This window comes from Pleurodeles waltl, chromosome 3_1, assembly GCF_031143425.1.
Source record: "Pleurodeles waltl isolate 20211129_DDA chromosome 3_1, aPleWal1.hap1.20221129, whole genome shotgun sequence".
Classification (NCBI taxonomy): Eukaryota; Metazoa; Chordata; class Amphibia; order Caudata; family Salamandridae; genus Pleurodeles; species Pleurodeles waltl.
In genome coordinates this window covers 711,593,026-711,610,814 of record NC_090440.1, presented here as the reverse complement: position 1 = coordinate 711,610,814, position 17,789 = coordinate 711,593,026, and the positions used below count along the sequence as shown (strand labels likewise).

The following is a 17,789-nucleotide window of genomic DNA, read 5'->3' as shown; positions in this document are numbered from 1 at the left end:
GCACACATTCTAAGAGAGCTACAGACTGGTTAGAGGATACAATAAAGCACAAGAGGGGTTAAAAACATGGGTCCTGTTATTTGATGCGCTCTATTCTAAACCCAGTCACGAGATTAAAAAAGAAAAATAGCAGGCGTTTAAAGCAGTCCGTGAGGTCAAGATATATCAATATCACACAAACAAATGCACCCAAGGACCAGCATACAACTGGAAACCAATGCGCTCTATGGCTCACCACATGATCCAAAGTTGAAGAGCACATGGCTGAAGAATGCCCAAGGTCCAACTAATACTGAACTCTGCTGTGAAATCACCACGTAGAGAGGACCCTGCACAGCTGCCAGTGCTGTTGAAGCACCACTTAAAAACTCCCACGATGCCACTCCCCTAAAACCAGTACAAATACGGCAAGAGGTGATTCACGCAAAAAGATTTATTTACAACAAGTGGCTTCAGAATATACAACAGTGTTGTCCTGTGTCTGGATGGCGAGATTTGAGCCTTTCTGCCCGTGTCACCCGGAAGAGGATGCGAGGAAGGCGCAAGTTTACTTCTTGGCAGAAGCCTTGACTGCAGACTTTGTGACTTTGCCAGCGGTGGCAGCCTTCTTGTCAACCGCTTTGATGACTCCGACAGCCACCGTCTGCCTCATGTCCCGGACAGCAAAACGACCTGCAAGAGAAGAGGTAGTTCATGAGACCCAGGAGCAGAGACGTAACAAAGGTCCCGCAGTGGGGGGCCCTCAGCACACCACGTGGCCTTAAGAGTCCGAGGCGCCACCATACACCACCCCCCCCCAAGCCCTCTCCAGTTTTATTACTACGCCACTGCCCGGGAAGAACCAACAAGGTTCAAAACTTAGAGCATAAAGCTTGGCACGAAGAAAAGGAGTCAGCATCCTGTCCTTGCCGCCACCCCCCCCTCACACACCCCCAAACCTTAGTGCCATTTTCCACAATATAGGAATACACCAAGATTGTGGTAACCCATCCACCCAGGTCCTAAAATAGCAACCCATGAAATTAACACGGTTACTCACCAAGAGGGGGGTACTGGGAAAAACTCTCCACACACATGGGTTTGCCCGGAATCATCTCCACAATAGCAGCATCTCCTGACTTGAGTGCTTTTGGGGCATCTTCAAGCTTCTTGCCCGATCTTCTGTCGATTTTCTCCTTTAACTCAGCAAATTTGCAGGCTATGTGAGCGGTGTGGCAATCCAACACCGGGGCATACCCCTGGCCAATCTGGCCTGGGTGGTTTAGAATAATAACCTATGAATAGGTAAAGAATGAAAAAATAATTTATCGGGGTGGTGAGGCGACAGGATTATATATCCCCATCTCAAGTGGCATCTCCCTGTAGGTAGCGCCCCGAGTCACTGCACTGTAATGGAGGACATTTGTCGAAAAATTGTAACGCCAGGGGAGCCACCCATAGCATGCATATGAATTTATAAATCAGTTCTTACCTGGGCTGTGAAGCTTCCAGCCGCCATCGGGGGATCGTTTTTGCTGTCACCTGCCACATTCCCTCTTCGGATATCTTTCACAGACACGTTCTTCACGTTGAAACCAACATTGTCACCTGGAAGAGCCTCCACCAGCGCCTCGTGATGCATCTCCACAGACTTTACTTCAGTGGTTACGTTACTGGGGGCAAAGGTCACCACCATGCCAGCCTTAATGATACCAGTTTCCACACGGCCCACTGGGACTGTGCCAATACCTGCAAAGATAGACGAGTTTAAGGGGAAAAGTGCATCTTAACACTGTTCCGGCGGCCAACAGTGCAGTTGAACTTTGAACTGATTTATAAACACATTTCAGTGTATGCCACTCACCTCCTATCTTGTAGACGTCCTGCAGTGGCAGACGCAGGGGCTTGTCGGTGGGACGGCTCGGTGGGATGATGGAGTCCAAAGCTTCCAGCAGGGTGACACCACTGGCCGCTCCCTCCTTACGCTCAACCTTCCACCCCTTAAACCAGGTCATCTTAAAAATAAAAAAAATAAAGCTTCTTAACATTGCTGCAAGTGTTTTGTTTAACTGCGCGTATTTCCACGCAGGCAAGTGGGCCATCTGGCTGTGGAAAAACATACTACACAAATGGCCCAAAAATTCGGTTTAGTATTGGAGCCCCAGCAAGTAGCAAACCATGCCAAATCAACACATGTTTAACAGTACAGCCATCTAAGCCCACTGCAATACATTCGAGATTATTAAATCTCTGACCAAATGCACCAAATTACGTGTCCCAACCCCCACGGACAGCAGGAAACTCACTTTGGTGCTGGGTTCCAGCATGTTGTCCCCGTGCCAGCCGGAGATCGGCACAAATGCCACTGTGGCTGGGTTGTAACCGATTTTCTTGATGTAGGTGCTGACTTCCTTGGCGATTTCTTCGAAACGCTTCTGGCTGTAAGGGGGTTCGGTGGAGTCCATCTTGTTCACACCAATGATCAGTTGCTTCACCCCCAGGGTGTAGGCCAGCAGGGCGTGCTCGCGGGTCTGTCCGTTCTTGGAAATACCAGCTTCAAACTCACCCACGCCGCCAGCAACAATCAGCACCGCACAGTCAGCCTGTGGAGAAGCCAGAACAGTTACAAATGGATCGACACCGACCAGAACCCCAGTCTAGCGACCATGCACGAATTTAAGACCCACCACCACAAAGTTCAAGGAATAATTGTCAGAGCTTCAATAAAAAGGAAAACCTACCCCCCCCCCCCCCCCCCCCCCCCCGGATTGAATAAATCAAAGAACTCAAATCGCAAATAAGACGACATCACTACAATGGAGATAAGATGGAAGAAATGCGTATTTCCAACTAAACGCATTGCTGTTCAAGCAGGTACGAGCTTGGTAGGTGAAAACAAATAAAGCTCGCGTACCTGCGAGGTGCCGGTGATCATGTTCTTGATGAAATCCCTGTGCCCGGGGGCATCAATGATGGTGATGTAGTACTTGGCAGTCTCGAACTTCCATAGAGAGATGTCAATGGTGATGCCACGTTCCCTCTCCGCCTTCAGCTTGTCCAGCACCCAGGCGTACTTGAAAGATCCTTTGCCCATCTAAGAGATTTGATAAAGAGAACGAAACGGGCCACCCGACCATCTTAAAAAAGCGAAAGGCATAAAAGCAGACAACTGACCCGCCAGCTCCACTCCCCTCTCCATCCGCCCCCAGAGCCCTTCAATTATCAGGTCTTGAACAGCATACAAAGCGCAATTACGCAACAGCTCAAGTATGCCTAAACCAGTAAACAGCAACACATACCAGATGCATGGGTTAAACAGTATACCCCTATGTCCCTTGCTTGCACCAGGGCCTTTATTGCGCTTCTGCCGTTTAGCCTGTGGCAGTCCTCACAGCCAAGTGAGGCCAGACGGACAGGAGTGGGTCACCACACCCACCTGTAGCTTCAGGGGGGGGGGGGACCAGCCCTGTAAGCGCATTGAGGCCTTGCTGCTAGAGCATGGACCTTCTGGGGCATGTGCGTCACCAGAACGAGGCTCCTGCTTAGGCTGGAAACAATCTCTGCTGCCTTCTATGGTGCACCGAATCCCGGCCATTGGTAGGTGCCCAAAGCCCTCCTTTTAAACTCACGATTGCTGCAATTAAATGTGATAACTGAATACTGAGGCAGCGTAAACCTGAAGCCATCTCGGGCCTTTTCAATCCACAGAAAGCCAATCGTGCAGCTTTCTACTTTCTCTCCTTGTGACGCTTCTTAGTTTTTCCCCCTTCCTCCGTCTTCCCTCTGTGTCTTTTGCCCTCAAATGTTTGAAGCAGAAAAATTTGCCCCGGCCCTAAAAAATAAGTGCCGATGCGGAGCACCGGAAACATGCACAAATTGAGCACTGCTCCTGGAGGCAGGTGTTCGGCCATGCACCCCACAAACCACCAGCCGCATCGAAGCTGCTTACCCAAAACATCTTATTGAGGCCAGTCAGCTTCCCCTACCCCGAGCCAGTTTCTTACCTCGGCTGCCTCCTTCTCGAACTTCTCGATAGTTCTCTTATCGATGCCCCCACACTTGTAGATGAGATGGCCGGTGGTGGTGGACTTGCCGGAGTCCACATGGCCGATGACCACGATGTTGATGTGGATCTTTTCCTTTCCCATTGCGGCAGAGTTCTGTGCTGGTGTCTGGAAAAAAAGGCGGCGCTTAGAACAGGTGGGACTTGAACAAAACGGGCTGATGCTGGGATCAGCAAGGTGGGTGTGGGGAGGCCAAGTTTATGAAGTGCAACGCCAGGAATATGTTATAAAAACAAGTAGTGTCATGGGACCCTACATACGGGAAAAACGGGGGGGGGGGGGGGGGGGTGTAAGGGCACATTTACCGAACCTCGTGCACTGGTACGAGGAGGCGGGTGCGATAGAAACAAGGCGGCGGATAACCCTGGGAGAACTTGGAGTACTGAATATACAAGGCCTCGTCAATGGGGTTTTCACGACAAAAGGGAGCATGGAAAGGAGGCAAGTTCATTAAGGGATGATGACTGGGGGCGTTTTTAAACTAGTCACTTCGAGAGGGCGCATATAAAACAGTAGCGGTGAAAAAGGCAACGCAGATCCTTCATGGGGTATTCAGAACTCTACAAAAATAAGAGCAGACCTTTTTTGACTCAACGAAAAGGAGAGACCCGTCAAAGCACCATATCAAAAGGGCAGTCAGAAACCAGCTAAAACGCGAGGAGGCTCTCGAAAAGAAACAACCAGATCTATAACTGAAACTAAACAGGTAGTTCCCCGGGTGTGCGGGGAAATAAGATCGTCCACTCGGTCAGTAAACCGCAAGCCTAGGCAGGAGTGTGGGGAAAGGTACTACGTTTTTGGGGGGGGGGGGGGGGGGGGGGGGGTTACTAATAAACCACGTACTAAACCCCCGGGTTCCACCAGCAAAAAACGACCTGTCCGCCCACACTGCTTCCTGCGCTACGCGCACGACCACTCACCTGCTCCGCTTCGACTCCGGCTGAAAGCAAAGTGAGGGGAAGAGGCGCGCGGCGTATTTAAATCACCGGCTGGGCGGGACCACAACCTCCAGCACCCGTTATGCTCCACCCCTCCTTAACTCCACCTCATCGAGCCACAGCAAACCCCCACTGCAGAGAAATTTGCTTCCCTCGATCGTTCTAGTGCCCGGCTTTGGTTTGTATTGCAGTCTGGGACATATAGTACTGCATTTATAATAAGCATTTACAATTTAACGGGTCTAGCATTTGCTCGAGTTAGCGCTATTAGCGTTGTAAATTTCTAACTGAACTGTAACTCCCGCACTTGTCTCACTCCAGTACCGTCTTAATGAATCCCAGGACTATCTTGCCACCCAGTAACCATACCTTAAAGCAACCAACCAGTGCACAATTCTTTTGTGAATATAACTGTGGACGCTTTTTATTTATTACAAAACATGAATGATTGCCCATAAACATTATTATCCATTTCTGATTTCTGTTACATGGTCATCAATCAATCATTGGTATCATAAATCAATTTTTTATTTCACATCAGCATAAATCGATCACTGGTATCATAAGTCAATGTCACAAAGTCATAAATTAAAGTAATTGTGATTAATCAGCCTTTGAGTCCTGGCCTCTGCTTGTCATGTCTCTCTGACACTTTCTTCTCTAGGCAATCCTACATGTCGCTTTGGAGGGGTCTCACCCCATACAGTTCGTTTTACCATGTTTTTATGAGGGGGTAACCTCTTGTTTGTGGATTAGGCCCAACTCGTTACCTTGCATGTCTCTGTGCCCTGCCATCCATCCTGGGCGGTTCTGGGTTGCAAGTGCTGTGTTCTGCTTACTTCCCTTTGCCGGCCCCTTTTTATCCTGCCGTAAGGCATCCCCAGGTGAGTGGCCTTTCCTTAGCACACTGCCTTACTAGGTGTGCTTACCTTCAAAATTGGTAAAACTTCCTTTAAAAAACGCCACTCTGCCTGTGAGGCTCACGTCTCCAGGTAGTTCCCCCCCATTTCGCAGTTTTTTTTTGTTTTTGTTTTTATGCTCAGGAGCACCCCTCCTGGGCCATCGCTGTCCATAAGCTTGCCCAGTAGTTTTCCTTTCCTTCTGTGGGTAGGTGTACGCCATCCTGGGCATACAACTCCAGACGTCTTGGGTGAATCAGCCCATGGCGGATGCTTTCCAGCCCATTCGCTTTGCAGTACTTGTAGATTGCGGTGTTCAACTTTCTCCTGGAGATGTCCACTGCCCTATCTGATATGGCCCCTGCCATTTAAGCCTGGGTGTAGGAAGTTGGCTCTGTATATACTATCTCAAAGAGATAGTATGCACAGAGTCCAAGGGTTTCCCGTAGAGGTAAGATAGTGGCAAAATTAGATAATTCTAATGCTCTATTTTGTGGTATTGTGGTCAAGCAGTAGGCTTATTAGAGGGTAGTGTTAAGCATTTGTTGTACACACACAGGCAATAAATGAAGAACACACACTCAATGACTTAACGCCAGGCCAATAGTTTTTATATAGAAAAATATCTTTTCTTAATTTCTTTTTAGAACCACAAGTTCAAGATTTGAAGTAAATACATAAAATGTGAGGTACTCCACACAGGTAAGTTAGAAACTTTGAATTAGACCAATATCATATACAGTTTTTGTTAAAAGGGCAATGAGCTATGTTAAAAGTAGACACAGTGCAAAAATCAACAGTTCCTGTGGGAGGTAAGTATTGGTTAGATTGTGAGGTAAGTAAGACACTTACAAGTCTCAGTTCCTGGGCATAGGCAACCCACTGTTGGGGATTCAAGGCAACCCCAAAGTTACCACACCAGCAGCTCAAGGCAGGTCAGGTGGCGAGGTCAAAGAGGTGCCCAAAACACAAAGGCGCCTATGGAGAACAGGGGTGCTTCGGTTCCAGTCTGCCAGCAGGTAAATACCCGCGTCCTCGGGGGGGCAGGCAAGGGGGGTTTTGTAGAGCACGGGGGGGACAAGTTGGCACACAAAACACACCCTCAGCGGCACAGGCGGCCCGGTCTAGTGTGCAAAGCAGGCATCAGGTTTTGTTTAGGAAACAATAGAGGGACCCGGGGTCACTCTAGCGGTGCAGGCAGGGCACAGGGGGGGCTTCTCGGGCCTACCACCGACTGGGCTAGGCAGAGGGTCACCTGGGGGTCACTCCTGCACTGAGGTTCGGTTCCTCCTGGTCCTGGGGGCTGCGGGTGCAGTGGTTGGTCCAGGCGTCGGGTCCCTTGTTACAGGCAGTTGCGGTCAGGGGTAGCCTCTGGATTCTCTCTGCATGCGTCGCTGTGGGCGTCCGGGGGGGGTCGTCTCAGGCTACTCACGAGGTCGCAGTCGCCTGGGAGTCCTCCCTGTGGTGTTTGTTCTCTGGATCTTGAGCCGGGGGCGTCGGGTGCAGAGGGAGAAGTCTCACGCTTCTGGCGGGAAGAGTGAGGTCTTTGAAAGTTGCAATATTGTTCCTGTTTTTTGAGCAGAGCCGCTGCTCGCGGGAGTTTCTTGGTCCTTAGGTTCAGGGCAGTCCTCTGAGGCTTCAGAGGTCGCTGGTCCCTGTTTGATGCGTCGCTGTTGCAGGTTTTTGAGTCAGGAGACAGGCTGGTAGGGCTGGGGCCAAAGCAGTTGTCGTCTTCCGTGGTCTCTGCAGAGTTTTCAGGTCAGCAGTTCTTCTTCTTGGTTCAGGTTGCAGGAATCTGATTTCCTGGGTTCCTGGGTGCCCCTAAATACTACATGTTGGGGTGTGTTTAGGTCTGGGAGGGCAGTAGCCAATGGCTACTGTCTTGGAGGGTGGGTACACCCCCTTTGTGCCTCCTCCCTGAGGGGAGGGGGGCACATCCCTAATCCTATTGGGGGAATCCTCCAAACTTAAAATGGAGGATTTCTAAAGGTAGGGGTCACCTCAGCTCAGGGCACCTTAGGGGCCGTCCTGACTGGTGCGTGACTTCTCCTTGTTTTCCTCATTATCTCCTCCAACCTTGCCGCCAAAAGAGGGGGCAATGGCCGGAGGGGCGGGCATCTCCACTAGCTGGGATGCCCTGTGACGCTGTAACAAAAGGGGTGATCCTTTGAGGTTTATCGCCAGGTGTTACAGTTCCTGCAGGGGGAGGTGAGAAGCACCTCCACCCAGTACAGGCTTTGTTCCTGGCCACAGAGTGACAAAGGCACCCTCCCCATGTGGCCAGCAACTCATCTGGTTGTGCCAGGCTGGCAGAAACTGGTCAGCCTAACACTAGAAGTCGGATTGGTATTCAGGAGGCATCTCTAAAATGCCCTCTGGGTACATTTTACAATACATTCCACACTGGCATCAGTGTGAATTTATTGTGCTGAGAAGTTTGATACCAAACTTCCCAGATTTCAGTGTAGCCATTATGGAACTGTGGAGTTCGTGTTTGACAAACTCCCAGACCATATACTCTTATGGCTACCCTGCACTTACAATGTCTAAGGTTTTGCTTAGACACTGTAGAGACATAGGCCCTCATTCTGACCCTGGCGGTCGGTGATAAAGCGGCGGCCAAGCCGCCAACAGGCCGGCGGTCTAAAATATGCAATTCTGACCCTGGCGGGAACCGCCAACACAGCCCGCCGTATTAACACTCCGCCCGCCACGGCGGTACAAACAAACAGCGCGGCGGTCCCCGCCAACAGCCAGGCGGCAGACAATGTACCGCCCACCCTATCACAACCCACCAATCCGCCACCTTTTCCGGGGCGGGAGCACCGCCGATAAGAACACGGCGGAAACAGACTACGAACGGGAAAACGCTCACCTCTACGCACTCCACGCGAGATTCCGGCAGTATGGAACCAGAGTTGCAGGTCATCCCCGCACTCCTATACCTGCTCATATACCAGGAGCACGCCCGGCGGCGCGGAAGACATCGGTGAGTACTGCACCTACGACACAGGGGAGGGAAAAGATTACCGGCACACACCCACCCACCCACACCCACTACAACACACACATCAATGCATTCCCACAGATCACTGTCACAACCCACAAACCCCCCCCCTCCGAAATAATGCAAAGACCAAAAGAAGAGATCATAAACGGGCAGATATATTGAAATATGTACACCAGTAATCCCAATAAATAAATAAACTATGTACAAAATATACACAGCTACTAAATGTAGTCCAACCACTGTCCGTGGATCACAGGGGTCCTGTGCAAAGGGGCAAGGCCCAGTCCCACGACAAGAACTCCACGGAGAGAACACTGCAGGGGCATCAGAAAGAAAATAGGACAGGCACCTCAGGGGGAAGGGAAGGGGGGGCACCTCAGCCACTTGAGTACACGACGCCAGATCCACGAGGGGACTCCATGACCACTGGGCCATCCTGGGGAGTGCTAAGCCACAGTCCAAACAGTCCATACAGTGGGTGGCCTGCCCACTGGGCCATCCTGGGGAGTGCAAAGCCACAGTCCATACAGTCCATACAGTGGGTGGCCTGCCCACTGGGCCATCCTGGGGAGTGCAAAGCCACAGTCCATACAGTCCATACAGTGGGTGGCCTGCCCACTGGGCCATTCTGGGGAGTGCAAAGCCACTGTCCATACAGTCCATACAGTGGGTGGCCTGCCCACTGGGCCATCCTGGGGAGTGCAAAGCCACTGTCCATACAGTCCATACAGTGGGTGGCCTGCCCACTGGGCCATCCTGGGGAGTGCAAAGCCACTGTCCATACAGTCCATACAGTGGGTGGCCTGCCCACTGGGCCATCCTGGGGAGTGCAAAGCCACTGTCCATACAGTCCATACAGTGGGTGGCCTGCCCACTGGGCCATCCTGGGGAGTGCAAAGCCACTGTCCATACAGTCCATACAGTGGGTGGCCTGCCCACTGGGCCATCCTGGGGAGTGCAAAGCCACTGTCCATACAGTCCATACAGTGGGTGGCCTGCCCACTGGGCCATCCTGGGGAGTGCAAAGCCACAGTCCAAACAGTCCATACAGTGGGTGGCCTGCCCACTGGGCCATCCTGGGGAGTGCAAAGCCACTGTCCATACAGTCCATACAGTGGGTGGCCTGCCCACTGGGCCATCCTGGGGAGTGCAAAGCCACGGTCCAAACAGTCCATACAGTGGGTGGCCTGCCCACTGGGCCATCCTGGGGAGTGCAAAGCCACGGTCCATACAGTCCATACAGTGGGTGGCCTGCCCACTGGGCCATCCTGGGGAGTGCAAAGCCACGGTCCATACAGTCCATAACAGACCCCACTGCCACTGGAGGAGGCAAGTTGGCCAGAGGACATCCTGCAGCCCTGCCCGAGATAGATCCTGCCCTGCCACGTCTGCCAAAGGGCCAGCGGTTCTTGCCTTGAAGGGCCCAGTTCAGCGGTTCTTGAGACGGCGGGGCCCAGCGGAGCGGTGCTTGAGACGGCGGGGCCCAGTTCAGCGGTTCTTGAGACGGCGGGGCCCAGTTCAGCGGTGCTTGAGACGGCAGGGCCCAGTTCAGCGGTCCTTGCCTTGAAGGGCCCAGTTCAGCGGTTCTTGAGACGGCGGGGCCCAGTTCAGCGGTGCTTGAGACGGCGGGGCCCAGTTCAGCGGTGCTTGAGACGGCGGGGCCCAGTTCAGCGGTTCTTGAGACGGCGGGGCCCAGTTCAGCGGTGCTTGAGACGGCGGGGCCCAGTTCAGCGGTCCTTGCCTTGAAGGGCCCAGTTCAGCGGTGCTTGAGACGGCGGGGCCCAGTTCAGCGGTGCTTGAGACGGCGGGGCCCAGTTCAGCGGTTCTTGAGACGGCGGGGCCCAGTTCAACGGTGCTTGAGACGGCGGGGCCCAGTTCAGCGGTGCTTGAGACGGCGGGGCCCAGTTCAGCGGTGCTTGAGACGGCGGGGCCCAGTTCAGCGGTGCTTGAGACGGCGGGGCCCAGTTCAGCGGTCCTTGCCTTGAAGGGCCCAGTTCAGCGGTTCTTGAGACGGCGGGGCCCAGTTCAGCGGTTCTTGAGACGGCGGGGCCCAGTTCAGCGGTTCTTGAGACGGCGGGGCCCAGCGGAGCGGTGCTTGAGACGGCGGGGCCCAGTTCAGCGGTTCTTGAGACGGCGGGGCCCAGCGGAGCGGTGCTTGAGACGTCGGGGCCCAGTTCAGCGGTCCTTGCCTTGAAGGGCCCAGTTCAGCGGTTCTTGAGACGGCGGGGCCCAGTTCAGCGGTGCTTGAGACGGCGGGGCCCAGTTCAGCGGTTCTTGAGACGGCGGGGCCCAGCGGAGCGGTGCTTGAGATGGCGGGGCCCAGTTCAGCGGTCCTTGCCTTGAAGGGCCCAGTTCAGCGGTTCTTGAGACGGCGGGGCCCAGTTCAGCGGTGCTTGAGTCGGCGGGGCCCAGTTCAGCGGTTCTTGAGACGGCGGGGCCCAGTTCAGCGGTGCTTGAGACGGCGGGGCCCAGTTCAGCGGTGCTTGAGACGGCGGGGCCCAGTTCAGCGGTGCTTGAGACGGCGGGGCCCAGTTCAGCGGTGCTTGAGACGGCGGGGCCCAGTTCAGCGGTGCTTGAGACGGCGGGGCCCAGTTCAGCGGTTCTTGAGACGGCGGGGCCCAGTTCAGCGGTGCTTGAGACGGCGGGGCCCAGTTCAGCGGTCCTTGCCTTGAAGGGCCCAGTTCAGCGGTTCTTGAGACGGCGGGGCCCAGTTCAGCGGTGCTTGAGACGGCGGGGCCCAGTTCAGCGGTCCTTGCCTTGAAGGGTCCAGTTCAGCGGTTCTTGAGACGGCGGGGCCCAGTTCAGCGGTGCTTGAGACGGCGGGGCCCAGTTCAGCGGTTCTTGAGACGGCGGGGCCCAGTTCAGCGGTGCTTGAGACGGCGGGGCCCAGTTCAGCGGTGCTTGAGACGGCAGGGCCCAGTTCAGCGGTTCTTGAGACGGCGGGGCCCAGTTCAGCGGTTCTTGAGACGGCGGCCGGTCTATGGCCAACTGCTCATTGCCTGGTGGTGCCCTCCTGGGCAGCGGGGATGGTGCTCCTTCAATGCCCACCTGGGCTGTGGATGGTGGGGCGCTCCTGGCCAGCTGGGCTGGGTCCTCCCTGGGCTGCGGCTATGGGGGTGGTGGGCTCTCCCGGGGCAGCTGTGCCGGTTCCTCCCGGGGCAGCAGCTATGGGGGTTGTGGGCTCCTCCTGGGCAGCAGGCCTGCTGCCTGACCTCTCCGACTTGCTGCCCTTGCCCTCCTTAGTCGTGGGCCTGTGGCCCTTTCCTCCCTTTGGAGCTGTGGCTGGTGACTGTCTCTGGGTGGTGTCCGGGGGGGATGTAGAAGGCGGGCTCCTGCGGCGCCCCTTCCGCCTTCTGCTCCTCTTCCCAGGGGGTGGGCTGGCTGTCCCCTTGCTGCTGGGCGAAGATCCAGACATGCGGGCTGGCGGGCTCCAATACCCCTGCACCCTTGTCAAGGGGGCTGCAGGGCTGGTGGTGGCTGAGGTGCTCTTCTTACCCCGACGAGAAGGAGGGGGGGCTCAGGGTCAGGAAAGAAGTTAGTAGTGGCGAGGAAGAGTTTCTTGGGACAATGGAGAGTGGTAGGTACAGTGGGAATGGGAGTGGAGGGAGAGGATGTGGTTGTAGGTGAGTCACGTTTGCTGTCTTTGGGTGCAGGTGCAGGAGGGATAGGCTGTCGTGAGGTGGATGGCTGTTGGGTGGGTGGGTGGCTGCGTTTGTGTGGTGTGGAAGAGGGGGTGACAGACACAGTGGGAGAGGACACAGGGGACGTGTAAATGGCAGTGGGGGTGGTGACTGCACGTGTGCGGACTGGAGTGGAGGGTGTGCTGGTGATGGAAACACTGGCTGATGGTGAGGTGAATGGAGGTGTGAGTGTAGACGTCACAGGGAGGGAGGAGGGAGACGAGGAGGTGGGGGTCACAGAGGTGGTAGTGACTGTTGGCATGTCTGCATCGGAATGTTGCGTGTGTGAATGTCTGCGTGATCTGTGGTGCTTATGTTTGGATGAGCTTCTCTTGGGTGTTGAGGTGTGTGCAGGCTGGTCTGATGGTGTGGGTGGGACAGGCAGAGGAACAGGAGACTGGGAGGAGGGAGTTAGTAGAGGGAGGCAGGAGACAGGGACAATGGCTGCCGTCAGTGCTGAGGCCAGAGCCTGGAACGATCGCTGATGGGCAGCCTGACCCGAATGAATGCCCTCCAGGTACGCATTGCTGCGATGAACCTCCCTCTCCACCCCCTGGATGGCATTCAAAAGGGTAGTCTGCCCAACAATGAGCGTTCGGAGGAGGTCAATGACCTCCTCACTGAGGGCAGCGGGGGTAACAGGGGCAGGGCCTGAGGTGCCTGGGGCGAAGGAGATGCCCGGCTTCCTGGCAGAGCGGGCACGGGGCGAACGCTGAGGGGCTGCTGGGAGGGCGGAGATGGTGCGCTGGGTGGCGGCTGTACCTGTAATGGCAGGGGCACGGATGGTGCCACCCCCGCAAGGGAGCCCCCTTCCGAGGACGTGTCCGTGTCGCTGCAGGGTCCAGTTGTCCCCGTCGTGGAGCTCCCCTCGCCCTCCGTCTCACTGGTCCAGTCTGACTCTGTGGCATGGCCCTCCTGGGCCATGTGAGATGCAGCTCCCTCCTGCCCCGATGCCACTTCTCCTCCGCCTGATGATGCTGATGCACACAAGCACAGAAAGACAAACAAAAAGGGGGGGGGAGAGAGAAATAAAGGGATATTGAGTAGATGGATCTCCGGTACAGTTAGCGGACATGACAGACACAGATGCCCCCTGCACTAAGTTGCGCACTTGTGGTCTGCTACGCATTCCGTGGAACATGCCCTACACGCCTAGATTTGACAACTGCACCCATGGATGACACGGCCCAGGGATGGCTGTACTGACAAACTACTGAGGGTGGTGGCTGGGGACACAGGGGCTTACGGGGGTGCCCAGCCTACAGATATCGCCCTGGCCTAGGGGGACCCCCAGCCCTCCTCCCCCACCCAGACACCTCCACTGCGTGACAACAGAGTAGATAATGCTTGTACTCACCCCCTTGTGTCTGCTGTGCTGCCCTCACGCGCCCATCCAAATCAGGGTAGGCCACCGCCAGGATCCGGAACATCAGGGGGCTCAGTTGACGGCAGGCACCCCGCCTACGTTGGGAGGCCATCCCCAGCAGAGACTCGGCGGTCTTCTTGGTCCCGCGGCGGATGTCCTCCCACCTCTTGCGGCAGTGGGTGCCCCGTCGATGGTGGACCCCCAGGGTCCGGACTTCCTTGGCGATGGCACGCCAAATCCCGATCTTCTCATGGGCGCGGACCTATGTGACACGTACAGGGAGGGAGAAATACCACGTTCAAGTTTGTCAGCATTTTCCTTGCCAGTGGCCCAACGCCCCCCATCCCCGCCAGGCCCCCCGCCATGCCCCCCGCCAGGCCCAACATGCCCCCCATCCCCGCCATGCCCCCCGCCAGGCCCAACATGCCCCCCATCCCCGCCAGGCCCCCCGCCATGCCCCCCGCCAGCCCCAACATGCCCCCCATCCCCGCCATGCCCCCCGCCATGCCCCCCGCCAGGCCCAACATGCCCCCCATCCCCGCCAGGCCCCCGCCATGCCCCCCGCCAGCCCCAACATGCCCCCCATCCCCGCCAGGCCCCCCGCCATGCCCCCCGCCAGGCCCAACATGCCCCCCATCCCCGCCATGCCCCCCGCCATGCCCCCCGCCAGGCCCAACATGCCCCCCATCCCCGCCAGGCCCCCCGCCATGCCCCCGCCAGGCCCAACATGCCCCCCATCCCCGCCAGGCCCCCCGCCATGCCCCCCGCCAGGCCCTACATGCCCCCCATCCCCGCCATGCCCCCCGCCAGGCCCAACATGCCCCCCATCCCCGCCAGGCCCCCCACCAGGCCCCCAAGCCAGCCAGTGGCCCCAAATCCAGATTGAATTAAACTCACTTGTTGGTCTGGAGGACCGTAGAGTAGCGCATACTGGGGGAGGACCCCATCCACAAGTTTCTCCAACTCCTCTCCAGTGAAGGCAGGGGCCCTTTCCCCAGGCGCAGCAGCCATTGTCCCTTCCAGACCGAGGTCACAGCAACACTTGCAGTATAGGTCCTCTCCTGTGAAAGTTCAAGTCGCAAGTGGATAAGTAGATAGAAAATGGCGGTCACGTCCGCGGCGGTGCGTACCGCGGCGGTGCGTCCCGCCACCGCCGGCGCCCTTCACCATTGGCTCCTGAAACCCATAGGCTTCAATGTTAACCAATGCGGCTTCGCGCCGCGGTCTTCGCCCGCCGCCCGCCGCGGTGTGCCACGCCAGCGCATTGACCTCACATCCCATTGTCACACTTCACAGGTCAGGCAGCCGCCATTTCCAGGGCCCACATGGCTCAATTTCAACTGCGTCACACAGGCCTAGGCCTTGCATAGCCACTCAGACACGCCATTCACTGCATAGAGAATCGTTTACTGTGCTAGCTGTGAGTACGTACCTGTGGGTTGCTTGACTGTGTGCTCCATGTTGTCCTTCCTAGGCACCGTCCGCTGGGTTGGGCGAGGAGACGGATGAATCCTCCCGTGTACCGACCGCTGGTGGACCTGTCGACAATGGAAGAACGCCACATTATCCTGACCTACCGTCTTAACCGTGCCACTATCCATGAACTGTGTGCCCAGCTGGAGCCCGACCTGATGTCCCCCATCCGCCAACCCACAGGGATTCCCCCTCTGGTGCAGGTCATGTCAGTACTCCATTTCTTGGCAAGTGGGTCATTTCAGACAACAGTGGGAATTGCTTCTGGGATGTCTCAGCCCATGTTTTCGAAGGTGTTATCCAGAGTGTTGTCTGCCCTGATGAAATCCGTGAGGAGCTACATCATTTTCCCTGAAGTGGGCGAATTGGCTACAGTGAAGGGTGATTTCTACGCCCTTGGACATATTCCCAACGTCATTGGTGCCATTGATGGGACCCATGTGGCTTTGGTTCCCCCAAGAGACAGGGAGCAGGTGTACAGGAACAGAAAAAGTTACCATTCAATGAACATCCAGGTGGTGTGTTTGGCTGACCAGTACATCTCGCATGTAAATGCCAAATTCCCAGGGTCAGTGCATGACGCCTACATCCTAAGGAATAGCAGCATCCCTTACGTGATGGACCAGCTACAGAGACACCGTGTATGGCTAGTGGGGGACTCTGGGTACCCCAACCTGTCGTGGCTACTGACCCCAGTAAGGAATCCCCGGACCAGGGCAGAGGAACGGTACAATGAGGCCCATGGGCGTACTAGGAGGATGATCGAACGCACCTTTGGCCTCCTAAAGGCCAGGTTTCGGTGCCTGCATATGACAGGTGGATCCCTAATGTACTCACCTAAGAAGGTGTGTCACATCATCGTGGCCTGCTGCATGCTTCACAACCTGGCTTTGCGCCGCCAGGTGCCTTTCCTGCAGGAGGATGGTCGAGACGGTGGTGTTGTGGCAGCTGTGGAACCTGAGGAGAGTGACGAGGAGGAAGACGACGGGGCTGAAACAGACAACAGGGACAGAATCATTGAACAGTACTTCCAATAGGACACAGGTAACATTTCAAAGATAATTTAGTAAATGTGAACTACTCTCCTGCATCTCTGCTGCCTGTCTATTTGCCCCAGTGTATGATGACTGAGTTGTGGCTTTTCCCTCCCTATTTCAGATCTGGGGTCCCCACTACGAGTCCTGTGCTTCGTTTCCCCATGGACTACAGCTTTGTGGCAGCTGTTTGTTGACTTCACCATGTACAAGGACATATTTGCACTGTCATGTCAATTACAATATATTGAAATCACAGCCAGACTCCAGATAGTTTTGTGCAAAATAGGTGTTTATTTAAGTGCTCAAAATGGGATGGGTGGTTTCAAGTGGGTGGGGGCTATGGTGAAGGAATGTCCATGGCAGAGTCCAGAGTAACAGTCCCACAGGTGCATTGTCCAGAGGCCTGTGGAGAGATGGAGCATGGGCAGTTCAAGGATGGACAGGGTGACAATGTGGGACAGTGGGATGACATCAGGTGGTATCCATTGCTGGCGGGGGTCTTGACATCCTACTCTGTCTTCTTGCGAGATCTCAGGGCCCTCTTGCGGGGTGGTTCTTCTCCTGCAGGAGGTGGGGGTCTGGTGGGCTGCTGCTGTGCGGGGGCCTCCTGTCCACTAGCGCCGGCGGAGGTGGTTGGCTGTTCTTGGTCCAGGCTAGTGGCAGGGGCCCTTGGGTGTTGTTGAGTGTCCTCCCTGGTGTTGACGAGGTCCTGCAGCAGCCCTACCATGGTAACCAGGGTGGTGTTGATGGCTCTGATGTCCTCCCTGTACCCCCGATAGTGTTCCTCCTGCAGTACCTGGATCTCCTGGAACCGGGCCAGTACCGTCGCCATCGTCTCCTGGGAGCGGTTGTATGCTCCCATGATGGTGGTGAGGACCTCGTGGAGAGTGGGTTCCCTGGGCCCGTCCCCCCCCTGTCGCACAGCTGCCCTCCGAGTTGCCCTGTTTCCCTGGGCCTCTGCCCCCTGGCCGGTGTGCCCACTACCACTGCCCCCAGGTCCCTGTTGTTGTTGGGGTGGTGGGTTATCCTGGGTGCCCTGTAGTGGTAGACACACCGCAGATTGACGCGCCCTGGAGACAGAGGCATGGGCCCGCTGGGTGGGAGCTGTGCTGGTGTTCCCAGAGGGGTTTGGGTCTGTAGTGGCCTGGGCCTGTGTGAGGGGAACCGACTGTCCAGAGGTCCCCGATGGTCCGGGCTGGTCATCGGTGTCCAGGTCGACAGAGCTGCTGTCATCGCTGACGGCCTCTTGGGTGGGGGGTGTGGAGAATTCTGGCCCCTCCGCCGCGGTGTGTTGACGGTCGGGTCCTGCAGGGGTATAGAGGTATGGTTATAGTTTCAATGTG

At 56.0% G+C, this 17,789-nt stretch overlaps 1 protein-coding gene across 1 annotated transcript; it reads right to left on the bottom strand.

Moving 5' to 3' along the window:
- Positions 1-418: 418 nt before the first annotated feature.
- On the bottom strand, positions 419-5,077 carry LOC138284549 (elongation factor 1-alpha, oocyte form). Its single transcript, XM_069223445.1, has 8 exons — positions 4,964-5,077; positions 3,984-4,151; positions 2,894-3,073; positions 2,286-2,582; positions 1,844-1,994; positions 1,472-1,728; positions 1,040-1,274; positions 419-672 (listed from the first exon to the last, which is right to left on the bottom strand). Exons 2-8 carry the CDS (start codon positions 4,125-4,127, stop codon positions 548-550), a joined length of 1,389 nt encoding a protein of 462 aa, XP_069079546.1. The 5' UTR covers positions 4,128-4,151; positions 4,964-5,077; the 3' UTR covers positions 419-547.
- Between the last annotated feature and the right edge of the window lie 12,712 nt (positions 5,078-17,789).